This window comes from Eptatretus burgeri, chromosome 6 (assembly GCF_056783735.1).
Source record: "Eptatretus burgeri isolate ZD-2024b chromosome 6, Ebu_testis_v1, whole genome shotgun sequence".
In the NCBI taxonomy this organism is placed as follows: domain Eukaryota; kingdom Metazoa; phylum Chordata; class Myxini; order Myxiniformes; family Myxinidae; genus Eptatretus; species Eptatretus burgeri.
In genome coordinates this window covers 19,143,410-19,156,825 of record NC_140966.1, presented here as the reverse complement: position 1 = coordinate 19,156,825, position 13,416 = coordinate 19,143,410, and the positions used below count along the sequence as shown (strand labels likewise).

General features: G+C 44.2%; 1 protein-coding gene across 8 annotated transcripts in view; it reads right to left on the bottom strand.

Moving 5' to 3' along the window:
- Nucleotides 1-13,416, bottom strand: part of LOC147024368 (proline-rich protein 5-like) — a 57,486-nt gene that overhangs the window by 11,449 nt on the left and 32,621 nt on the right. For all 8 annotated transcript variants that reach the window (XM_085884199.1, XM_085884200.1, XM_085884206.1 and 5 more), the window contains one exon: nt 6,524-6,662. In XM_085884199.1, the coding sequence (XP_085740325.1) occupies nt 6,524-6,662 (139 nt within the window). The remainder of the gene's footprint in view (nt 1-6,523; nt 6,663-13,416) is intronic.

The following is a 13,416-nucleotide window of genomic DNA, read 5'->3' as shown; positions in this document are numbered from 1 at the left end:
GACTTTTCACCCCATCATTTCCACTGCTCCTTCAACTTTCTCTCCTCACCTCCTCTCAGACCTTTTCTTTTCTCAATCTCCCATTAGTATTTCCTTCATTCACTTCCTTTAATTTTAAAAACTCTTCCTTGGCTAAACACCCTCACAACCCAAAGAGGCTATGTGTATGTGCAGGGAAACACTAACGGGAGATATGATGCTGTCAGGTGCCTTTGGATGGCAGTTTCAATGCTCCAAGGCAGAGGGAGCTCTTTTAATGGCGAGCTAATGGGTCGAGTGGATACAATTCTCTTAAGCTCCTCGATGGTATAATTTTGAGTCTAATTGCATTACATAAGTGAATGAGTAACACCAGCTTGATGATAAACAAATAATTTATTGTTGACATATCAAAATGGAAAGGAAAGAACATAGAATAATGAAAATGGAGAGCTAGAGCTGGAAAGAGAAACTTAAGGTAAAGCTGACCATTATCAGCGGAGGGTGTATGAAGAACTACTGTGATAACCCATAAATACAGGTGGGAACCCTCAAGGTGTTGACATGCCGCGGCTGCAGTGGCAATACATTCTTGTTGGTACAGGCAAGAGAGAGAGAGAGAGCGCTGAGGGTGTTGACAGCACACAAAGCATTGTAGATTTGATATGTAATCCTTGCCGCAGGTTTTGTATTGCAGAAGCGTAAGACTCGTGTAATCAGGCCAACCAAAGCCAACGATTCACCACCTGACCCTTATCTCTATACTCCTTGGAATTCCCACTTGGAATCACCACTCTGCCTCAATCAACTAAGCAGCCTCAACAACAGAGCCATGGCTTTTCGCTCAATTTTCCTTCCAACTCTAGTCTCCTTTCTGAATCCAAATCTCAATTCCTCACTCCCGCAAGCAAGCTTACGCCCAGACTAAGAGTTAGCGCAAGTTGTTCAAAAAAAGTCTGGAATAAATAACAACCTACAAAATAAAACAATTCCTGTTGGCCATTTAAAGTCTACCCTGCATGGCTGGCCATTGTGTATATTTGTAACCTTAATGAAATTATCATGACGTGAGTTATTCACATCATTATTAAATCTAACCAAATACCCTAAAATTACCATTTCCATAACTATATCAACTAGAACACTACTGATACAGCGCATCCCTCCATCAGGCTGAACAGTTTACCTTTTGTATCCCATTGATGAGCTGGATTTGCATCTGGACTTCAAACAAAATCGTATCGGCTTGTTCTTGTCACCTCCGCAACTCATCCACTTAGTTTTGTCGTAACTCGTCCCCAACGTTTTAAAATATCATGCTATACTATATAATATACATTGTTTTTGGCACTATCGCACAATGGCAAAGCGTCATGAATTTTTTTTTTCATATCTGGATCTGGATTCAGATCTTCACCAAAATCTAAGCAATTCGGCCTTGTCACACACCCAGCCTGTCCAGCAAGTTTTGTCGGAATCGGTCCGTAACCTTTTGAGATGTCCTGCTCACAAACAGATCAATAAACAAACAGGGGTGAATACATGACCTCAATCCACCTTCAGTGGTGGAGGTAATCATCTATTGTGTAATACGAAGTGTGGTATCTGTCCAGGCGTTTGTGCATTTGGCTGTCTCCTGTTTCCGGCGTCTGCTTCCCACCCTGAATTTGAAAAGCTCTGCACGCATGCAAAACTCAACATTCAACCAGAATAAGAACATTACACTGAAACGAGATACATTTTAAATGTAAAATACAATATGGAATCGCAGTTTGTTCGTAACAAAGCACTAACATGACCTGGGCTGACAGGATGGCCACGAGGTACCCACATTCACCTCTAAGCTGTCTAGCCTGGGTTGAAATCTCGGCCCAGCTATAAACTGTCATCCTGGCATTTCACAGGTGAGGTGATTCATCATTGTGTGTGCCGTCTCTTGGATGGATGTTAAACTGTACGTCATATCTACCGGAATCCCCCCCTCTGCACTCTTCCCTCCTCTCTCTCCCCCTCTCCCCCGACCCTCTCCTCCCCTTTCCTCCCCTTCTCCCACCCTTCCATCTGCTCCGCAACCCCTCCCCCTCTGTTGAGGGGACTATAGCATGTACGAATCAGATTCGGAGTGAACCGAACAGAGGGGTGCAAAGGTCGCTGCATGTGCGAGCATGCATGCATACCTTTGCCAGGTAGATAGAGTGAGTTTTAAATGCTCCCGCCTGGTTTTATATAGAACCCGGTGGTTTAAAAGAAAATGTTGCTGTTTGGGTGTGTTTTATCTCCCTTGCCTTCCCATCATGCTGTCTTCCCTTCCCCTCACACTGCCTTCCGTTCCCTTCACACCACATTCTCTTCCCCTCATGCTGCCTTCCTTTCCCATCACAATGCCTTCCCATCACCTCCCCTCATGCTGACCTCCTCATATACCCCCTCCCCTCTCCACCCCCATGTTCATCTCCCGGCAGTCTCTGCATGCTGTATTAACGTACCCCATTTCGTTCAATCCTGCATTCCCCCCTCCCCCTTCTCTACAAGCCTCAATGCCAAATGCAAGTTGAGAACCCCTCTACTCATGCTTATCTCCTCCCAAACTCCCTCCCTCCCCCCACTCCCCCTCCTCTGTCCGCATCCTCCTCGCTCCCACCCCCCTCCCGGAGTGTATAGCAACGTTTGGTGAGGAGTCACTCCCCAACCATCCCCTTCTTCGCTCTCCACCCCCCACTCCCCTTCCTAGCTACCCTACTCTTCACACCTCCGAGATCCCCACCCCTCCTCCCTCCCCTCTCCATCCTCCCTCTCCTATCTCACTCCTCACACCCCTCTCATTCCTCACTCCTCCTCTATCCCTCCCCTTCTCTCTCCCACCCTCCCTCCTCTCTCTTCCTCCCTCCCTTCCTCTTCTCTCTCCCTCCCCTCCCTATCTTTTCTCTCTCCCTCTCCTCCCTTCCTCTTCTCTCTCCCCTCCCTCCCTCCCTCTTCTCTCTCCCCTCCCTCCCTCCCTCTTCTCTCTCCCCTCCCTCCCTCCCTCTTCTCTCTCCCCTCCCTCCCTCTTCTCTCTCCCCCTCCCTCCTTATTCTCCTTCCCCTTACCTCCTTATTCTCCCTCTTTCTCCCCCTCCATCCAGCTTCTCCCTCCCTCCCCTCTTTCCCTCTTCCCCTCCCTATTCTCTCTCCCTTGCCTCCTCCCTCCTCTTCTCATCCTACCCTCCTCTCTCTCCCTCCCCTCTGTCCTCTCTCCCTCCTTTCTCCCCTCCCCTTTATCTCCCCCCTCCCCTCACTTAATATTTCTGTCAGTGAAGTGATGGGTTGTATTTGCTGGTATACATAATGTATACATATGATAGACACATACATACACAATCAAAAAAATAAAAATTGCAGGCACTGACTTTGCAGTTAAACGTAGGACAACTACACAGCTGGAATAACAATGACAAATAGCTCTGTACTCGCAGCTTTGTACATTCACCAGGTGAAACGGAAAGATTTTGGATACCCATCGAAATGCATTTGAAGAAATTTCAAAACCCTCGATGGCAAAGAAGAAAGTCACCATGAAGTAAATGGAGACCAAAGCTGGGAGCTTGGACAGCAGCACAACGAAGGTGACAAGTTCACAGAGTCGACACTTTAGTGTATTTTAGTACTATACATATATTAGGCATGCTATAAACAAGAAAAAAAGTTTGAAGTTTGAGTTGAACTGAATCTAAGTTTGTGCTGTTTCATGTTTGCAAATGCTTAACTTTATGTATAGGCCAAACAAAATTCAAAAGTTTACACATAAAACGACCAGTTGGTGCAAATAAATATGTGTCTTAAACATACATTGGTGAGTTCTCGTCGGTCACAGCTGTGGCAGACAAAACACAAAAGAGCCACCTTTAAATCAGCAAACTACTACATAAAGCAGACATTAAAGCAACATTAGAATACTACCGAACTGTGCAGGAGGCATCACTGTCCTTCCCAACTGTTATGCAACCTGGTAGTGGTCTGTGTGGCAGGGAGGTGAGCTCAGTCTGAATATTTAAAAATGTTGGCCGTGACAAAAGAGAGACATTAACTGTATAACGTACATATATTGATGAGAAGAATTGTCCATAAATTATCACAGTTGCATCCTTGGAAGTAAACAATTTAGTGAACAAGGTTTAGCCACAAACGCAAGTTCAGCCAAAACAGCATCCAATCCAAGCTGGAACATGAACTGTTCTTGCAAGGTTGTGGGTGTGATGTTCACATTTGGCCTGTGAATACAGTGTGTGTGTGTGTGTGTGTGTGTGTGTGTGTGTGTGTGTGTGTGTGTGTGTGTGTGTGTGTGTGTGTGTGTGTGTGTGTGTGTGTGTGTGTGTGTGTGTGTGTGTGTGTGTACATTATAATAAAAACAAGTTCAAATGAGCTAAGATCCTCGTCCTCTTAATGATGACGTCATAAAAACGAATATGACGTCATTGTGATGTATCAGGTTTGCAATAAATTATCTGTGCTAATGCCTGGCTTGATTCCCGCAAACAAAATTCAAACAGCTTGCCTAGTTTCGGAGATAATGGCATAGGCCATTTCCATTAGCGGCGATATTATGATGTCAACTTTTTTCTCGGAAGAATTACCAAAATCGGAGATGGTCACTGCCTGCGCGTGGGCTTTCTGCATATACATGGCAAGTTTCACGAAGATCCGATGAAAACTCTGGGCTGTGAAACAAAAAATGTCAAAAAATAGGAATGACGTCATAAAAATTGATATGACGTCATAGTGATGTATCATATGTGCGGTGATTCATCTCTGCTAATGCCCTGTTCGATTCCCGCAAACAGAATTCAAAAAGCTTGCCTAGTTTCGGAGATAATTCTTTAGGCGATTGCCATTAGCGGAGATATTTTGACATCATAACTTTTTTTCTAGGAGGACTTTTCAAAATCGGAGATCGTTACTGTCTGTGTAGGGTATTTTTACATATATACGCCAACTTTCAGGAAGTTTGGATGAAAACTGTAGGCTGTGAAACAAAAAGGTCCACAAGAAGAAGATGAAGAACAACAACGTGAGTAAGACTTAGAGATCCTCCACCAGGATCTAAAAACAAAATGAACTTTGGGATTGAGGAAGGGAAATATAATAATGAAATTGCAATATTTTGTTAAATAATCACAGAATAATAACAAAAACTGTTTTATAAGCTTTAACAAGTTGCCCGTGCTCACACGGGATTCTAAACAGGGTAGGGATACAGACAGCAAAAATACAAATGGCGTCTTCTGATATCGAGCCGACAAGCTGGGAGCAACAATTCACATTTATTTCCACATCTGATGTAATTTAAATGCTCTAATGGTTGGTGGTGAGGTGCTCCATTTGAAACTGTTTGTTCGATATATGTAACTTTTTGAAGCCTCGGTTCCATAATAAAAAATTGTGTTGGTGTTCAAGCGAATGACCAATTGCAAATTAATAGTAGGATTAAAAAACAACATGAAAGGATACATCCTAAGTTAAAATAGCCATTGATTGTGAATTTAGACAGGAATTAAAGAAAAAGAATGTGGTGCAAGAGTCACGAAGGAAATTTGTATTGTACAATAATAGTTACTTCCACCCTGTAATCTACACCTTTATTTATCCTTCACTTGCAATCGCTTCAAAAGTGCAAGACATGTTTACATTCCATATGGATCAGAGTATTACATTGTCAAGTCAGAGCATTTAACAATGAAAATATGCACTGAGGAATTTTACACCGAGTCAACCCCTTCAACACAATGACAAGCCAGTGAGTGTGACCCTCCTTACAGAGTAAAAACACATTTTCATACTCTAACTTGTCTATTTTAAATACAAACATTTAGAACCGTATTTAATTTCTGTACAAACCTGCATCCATGTGACATACTTTTAAATAAACTCCTTACAATGAACAACATTATATATATATATATATATATATATATATATATATATATATATATATATATATATATATATATATATATATATATATATATGTATGTATATATGTGTGTGTGTGTGTTTTGTTGTAGATCTAGGTACAAGCAAACACAGGTGTCAGGAACATGCACGGCCAATTTCGATATAAACGACAACCAAGGAAAAAACAATAAATTAAGCTATGGTCAAATGAGACATCAAAATGTTATCAATAAATTGATAAATCAGATAATTTTGTAAAACTGTGCCGACAGCCGGCCATTGAGCCTGTGGAGTATTGTAGCACACCTCAAACCATGGATGGTGCAGAAAAAAACACACTCACGAAAAGGTCGTGGACAACTTGGCCATAATCCACATTCAAGGTAGAAAATCAAGTTATTGTTAAATTGGACATAAAAAGGTTTTGGGTAAATTATATAATTCTGTTCAACTGTGCTTAAGGCCACCCGGGGGCGCTATATTCAAGTTGACCTTTGTGCGCGCACGCGTGTGCGTGCGCACACACACACACACACACACACACACACACACACACACACACACACACACACACACACACACACACACCTGTCAGGTGAGGCCAATATCAAACATACCCAGAATGCAGACAGTGTGGCTTGAGCTTTCATCGTCGGTAAGCATTCCCTCAGTTCCCAGGTATGGAGAGACAACCTCCTTTAATATCGACTCCAGCTGCAGATATGCAGGTGTCGGTCCACCGGGTTCATGGACACTCTGATAACAACAAAAAAGGATTAAAAATAAAATATGAAATCGGTAGACAAAAAGAAGAGGAAGAAAGAAAACAGCAGAGATATTGACTTTAATTATTACTAGTACGTGTCCATACATGCATGCCCATACATGCGTGAAAAAAATAAAAAAAAATAAAAAAAGAAGAAGAATTGTGACGTCAATAGTGATGTCACAGCACCGTGTCCTGTCATTGGTTTGGTAAATGGCCAAAACTTGGGAAGCACTTGTCCGATTAATATCAAACCTTGAAAAGGCACAAACTCAGGGCCCAGCAATATACCTGGCAAGTTTCAATTAGATCGGACCAGTGGTTGTCGAGAAACAGCGGTCGCAGACAGACAGACAGACACACACACACACACACACACACACACACACACACACACACACACACACACACACACACACACACACACACACACACACACACAGAGATTGCTGGAATTATAGATAGATAAGACACACCAGCTTCTTTATGTTTTTTTTTTTGAGAAATCAACTGTTTTAGATGCCATCTCCATATGATCTGTCTGGTGTTGGCTTAATGGTTAGGGTGTTGGGCTTTGGATCCAAGGATCCTGAGTTCAAATCCTGCTAAGCTGTTGAATTAATACCAGGTGGGGTTAACTCGGCCTGTCATCCTGAGGTCGGCAAAATGAGTGCCATCATGCTGGTATACTGTGTCGGAGCGGAGACCCTTCCAGGATTGTGCCCAATAGCCAAGGAGACTGCTTAAGCAGCAGCAACGCTCTGAAAAGAGTATGGTCCCAATATTCTCCTCCTCCTCCTCCTCCTCCTCCTCCTCCTCCTCCTCCTCCTCCTCCTCCTCCTCCTCTTCCTCCTCCTCCTCCTCCTCATCCAAATGATGCATGGGGGAAGGAATAAAGGAGGAGAAGGTTGCGAATGATTGAGGAAAAGGTGAGTGGATCCAACGTTTTTGCATACACACTATATAGATGATCCCTTGTGAAAATTTTTAACCATTGTATATGTAGCTTTCATTTGATAAAAAAATTATATAATCCAAGGTTACGCTGGCATTATCTATTGGTGACCACGATGGATGATGCTATCTGAAGACTATCATCAGACCGGTCCAGAAATTACACATGTGAAATTCCTACATTTGGCCTGATTGAAAAGTACAAAACCTTTCACTATTATTATGCTTCGAGAAAAAACTTTTACATCAAATGTTGTTTTGTGAAGATGAATACTCGATAAGATGAATATACCTCATGGAAAGACATCCATACATATTACACGCAAAACTATAATGGCACTGAGCAGAGCACGGCACTACCAGGCACTACCACTATAATGGCACTACCAGGCTGACCAGGGTATCTTTTGTTTCCCACTCATAGGCCAGGCCTCAACCAAAATCGAATGGGCTTGTTTTTGTCACCTCCTCACTCATCCACCAAGTTTTGTCAAAATTCGTCCACAACTTTTTGAGATATCGTGCCATACCGTATATCGTCTTTGGCCCTATCTCTCAATTCTGAACAATCACTTTAAAAATTCTAGTATCTGGATGAGCACATCCTCACCAAAATCGAATCAATTCATCCAGGTCACACACCCAACATGTTCACCAAGTTTTGTCCGAATCTGTCTACATCATTTTGAGATATCCTGCTCACAAACAAACAAACAGGGATGAATACATAACCTCCGCTCACCTTTGCTGGCGGAGGTAACAAGGGCAGATCCTGATTAGATTGTGTTTGTTTATTTTATGATGTTAATCGAAGGAGAGTAGTTGAGCTTATACAGGGTGTTCCAAAAAAACCCGGACAACTCTGGTTGTAAATATTTTTAAACAATGATACCCATTGGTTTATATGATACAGAAACTCATAAAGTTTTGTGTACACCATCAATACACTTCAATTTGAGCCTCGTTTGTCATGTGCCGGACAATAAGGCGGTACACAAGCTCTTGCCATGTTCGGTTCAGCATGTTTTTGTCCACCGGTGCGCGTGCAGCTGTGATCCGAGAACGAAGATCCTGTAGATTTGCCACCTTGGTGTTGTAGTAGACAACATCTTTGAAAAAAAATCAAGGGGGGTTATGTCTGGTGATTGTGGGGCCAGGCGGTTGGTCTGTCTCGCTGGAATTTTTTCATTGAGGATGGCTTGAACTACTAAGGCCCAATGAGGCGGAGCACCGTCCTGTTGAAAAAATGATATCGGTTTGCAGGTCTTCAATCTGTGGGAAGGCGAATCCTTCCAACATGTTCATGTAAATTGTTGAGGTCACTGTATCCTCCGCAAAGAAAAACGGACCCACCAAGCGGTCATGGAGAAGGCCACACCACACATTGACCTTTTGACTGTCGCTTATCTGTTCGATGACCACGTGGGGGGTTTCAGAGCCCCAGATCCTCACATTGTGGCGATTGACCTTCCCCGATACATGAAAGCAAGCTTGGTCTGTGAACATGACCTTTTTCAGGTAATCTTCGTCATCCTCTATGCAACTGAGCATTTCCAAGGCAAACACCTTGTGTTTGGATCCGTTATTTGGTTGAGTTCCTTCAGAATCTGCATGTTATATGCATACAGCTTCAGTCTTTCATGCAAAATCCTGTGTACAGTGGTAGTTGGTAGTCCCAGTTCTCTGGATGCATGTCGGATTGATTTTCTGGGACTTTGTTGAAATGATTCACGCAATCATTCAACGTCCTGCTGCACTTGTGCTTGATCGACCGGGACTTTTCTGTTTCTGACAACTTCCAGTCTCCTTAAACCTCTTGCACCACTCTCTGATACCAATCCACGATGGCGGATTCCTTCCATCCCTTGTATGGAAATTACACTGAACTTGCATGTCGGATGAACCATTCGACACACTGAGCTTTCTCCTTTGGAGTCGCCATTTTCTTTTATATTAAACCACTAGACCTGAAAATAATGTAAACTTTATGAGTTTCTGTATCCTATAAAACAAAGGGTATTGTTGTATCATTTGTAGTACGAAATATATTAACAACCAAAGTTGTCTAGGTCTTTTTGGAACAACCTGCACATCACTCGCACGGAGGATGAAGACACAAGTAGACAGACAGCAGTGTCCTTTATCATGAACATGTACAATAGCAGACAAACATTGTTTGTGGTAGTTTAACCAAGGTTTCCAGCAACATGAGTGAGTGTGACAAAGAGGATTACGAACAGATCGTTTTGTTCAGTTTTACTCCAAATACTATGCTTTGTGGCATCAAGATTAACTTGCGGTAGTTTTGCTTTGTGTGACTTTCACCTCATATTGTGAAAACGAGTCTTAAAGACGAGAAAGACATATGATGAAGGATGAATGATTACAGTTTGTGGTTCACGTGATTGCTAATAAAGCAATTTGGCTTCGAACACTGGTGCAGCAGAGCTGGAGTCATAACAATACGGTACTTATATTTTTGTCCTATAATAAAATTCGAACAGATACCTCTGGCTACGGCTTCCCCTCAACTCCCACCTCATGTTTATATGTGAACTGTACCGTTCATCGAACAGTGATGACTCCATCTACACCTCACTATCCGAAAACATGGACCATCTTCTATCTTCTCATCCGAACTCTCTCTTCCTCATATGTGGTGACATCAAATGTCATCATGCCAGTTGGCTGGGTGTGGGTACCTCTCTCACCTGTCATGGCACCTCAGCAAAAGCTTTCTGCGACTCATTGGGACTGACTCAATTGGTCAACTTCCCTACCCGGATCTCAACCAATGGTACTCCATCTCTTCTGGATCTGATTTTGACAAATTTCCCTGACAATATCTGCTGCTCTTCCTCCACTCCAATCGGTTCTTCTGACCACGTCCTTGTCAAAGTGGACATCTCTCTGGCTGTTATCAGAGAACCACCTCACCGTCGTCGAGTCTGGCATTTCACTCAAGCCGACTGGCAGGGTCTCCAAGCAGCCATCAAACTTATAGACTGGTCTCCTATCACTACTTTCTCCAACATCAACTCATGCTGGGAATTCTTTCAAAGACACTTGCTCTCCCTCATTCACAGATTTATCCCCTCTCGTCTTCAGTTGTCCGACCCTTCCTCCCGCCGTTGGTTCACTGAAGCTTGTGGTGAGGCAGTTGTCCTGAAACAACTTGCCTTTGCCTCATGGAAAGGAAACCCAACTGAGGGCAATCTCAGTTCCTTCCATAAAGCTCGGAACAAGTGTGTATCTACCCTCAGGAGAGCCAGACAGCAACATCTTTCTCATCTCAAGTCTGAACTCTCAAACCTCTCTCTCTCTCTCTCTCTCTCTCTCTCTCTCTCTCTCTCTCTCTCTCTCTCTCTCTCTCTCTCTCTCTCTCTCTCTCTCTCTCTCTCTCTCTCTCTCTCTCTCTCTCTCTCTCTCTCTCTCTCTCTCTCTCTCTCTCTCTCTCTCTCTCTCTCTCTCTCTCTCTCTCTCTCTCTCTCTCTCTCTCTCTCTCTCTCTCTCTCTCTCTCTCTCTCTCTCTCTCTCTCTCTCTCTCTCTCTCTCTCTCTCTCTCTCTCTCTCTCTCTCTCTCTCTCTCTCTCTCTCTCTCTCTCTCTCTCTCTCTCTCTCTCTCTCTCTCTCTCTCTCTCTCTCTCTCTCTCTCTCTCTCTCTCTCTCTCTCTCTCTCTCTCTCTCTCTCTCTCTCCTCAAAATCCTGGTAGCATCTAATCAAATCTGTTTCTGGTATATGTTCCCCCTCCATCCCCTCCCTTACCTCAAATGGCAGCACTGCTGCTACTGCATGTGAAAAAGCCGAATGCCTAAACTCAGTGTTTGCAGCTACATTTTGTGTTCAAAACCCATCACTTTCTCTACCCACCTTACCCAGTCGCACCCAGCTGTCCCTGGACTCTGTGTCCTTTTCTCCTGACAAGGTGGAGAGCTTGCTGTCAAACCTTGACTCAGATTCTGCAACCGGTCCAGACGGCATCAGCCCACGTGTCCTCAAAGCCTGCTCTTCTGCTCTTGCTCACCCTTTCCCTGTTCTATTCACCGTTTCATTTGCTCAAAGTCATCTGCCATCTGCTTGGAAATCAGCAAACATCACTGCCCTGCACAAAAAGGTGCAAAAACAGATCCCTGCAACTACAGACCAATCAGCCTTCTCCCAATCATCAGCAAGGTTATGGAATCCATCATCGCTTCAGACATCAAATCCTTCCTCTTCTCCAATGGCTTGATTTATGATCATCAATTTGGTTTCAGACCAGATCACTCTACCCTGGATATGCTGCTACTGCTCTCCCAACAATGGATGGAGGCCCTCAATGCGAGACAGGAAATCCGAGCCGTATCCCTGGATATATCACGTGCTTTTGACACAGTCTGGCACCCTGCCATGCTCACCAAACTCTCTTCCTATGGTATCCAAGGCCATCTCCACTCATGGCTCGCAGCCTTCCTCTCCTGTCGCAGTCAACGTGTGGCCCTAAATGGAGATCTTTCATCCCCTCTTCCTGTCCAGGCTGGAGTTCCTCAAGGTAGCGTTCTGGGCCCTGTTCTTTTTCTGGTTTTCATCAATGATCTCTCCGATTCTCTGGAAAAATCCTCTATATCTCTTTGCTGATAACTCCACCCTCTGCCGTACTTTCGGTCATCCCTCAGACCGGCAAGCAGCAGCTTCTTCGCTCACTGCTGATCTGGATAAAATCACAAACTGGTCCAACACCTGGAACATGTCTTTCAATCCGGACAAATCTCACACTCACTATGTCTCTTCGAAAGGACCGTTGAGAAAACTCCCCCCATCCACTTTCTCAACAATCCTCTGGAAGAAGTCCTTTCTTTCAAGCTTCTGGGTCTCAGTATCTGCCATGACCTTTCCTGGGAAAGCCACATTTCAAACCTCGCCTCCAAAGCCAGTCGCCGACTGGGAATCCTCCATCGTGCAAAGTCCTTCCTCAGCCCACCTGAGCTCCTGACCACTTATAAAGCTTTTGTCCGCAGCCTGATGGAGTACTGCTCTCCCCTCTGGGCTGGTGCTCCTGCCTCCCACCTTTCTCGGCTTCACGCTGTAGAAACCAAGGCATTTCGGATCATTGGCATCTCCCGCAATGTGGCTGGGTCTTTGGGCCTCTCACTCAATCACCGCAGGTTGGTCGATGGTCTTTCTGTCTTCTCCCGTCTCCTCTCCAGCCTCGCCCCCCTGCTCTCTCTGCGATTTGTCCCCACCACATTTCCACAGGGCGATCAAGGTCCGCCAACAACCCCCTTCTGGTAAAACTACCAAAATCACGAATCACTGCTCACCTTCGCTCTTTCATTCCTCTTTTTCCCCGCCTTTGGAATAAACTCCCTCACTCTATTCATTCTCATTCTTCCCTCGAGGCCTTCAAAACAACTGTTCACCACCACCTCTTATCATCCCCCATCCAAATCCTCAATCTTTTCTACACCCGATAATCCACCCAAGCCCACCTCCTTCAAATTCCCTGCTTTCCTTCCTGAAAGTCCCTGTAATGTCCATCTTCTATTCCCCATGTTCCCCGTCCCATCCCTCTCCCTTCCACAGATCTCCAAATGTCTCTGTTCCCCACTATTTTGTCCTTCCCACTCCCTCCCCTCCTGTCTCATGCCCCCCCCCCCTTGATGTGCGTTGTGTGTTCGCTCTCATACGAGCCTCAACAAGGTATACAAAAAAAAAAAAAAAAAAAAAGATGGATGAGGCTATCATCTTGGTTGTGGAAGTGAACTGGCACCTGTTGTGTACAAACTGGCAAACCAAGCAGGCAACCCGGT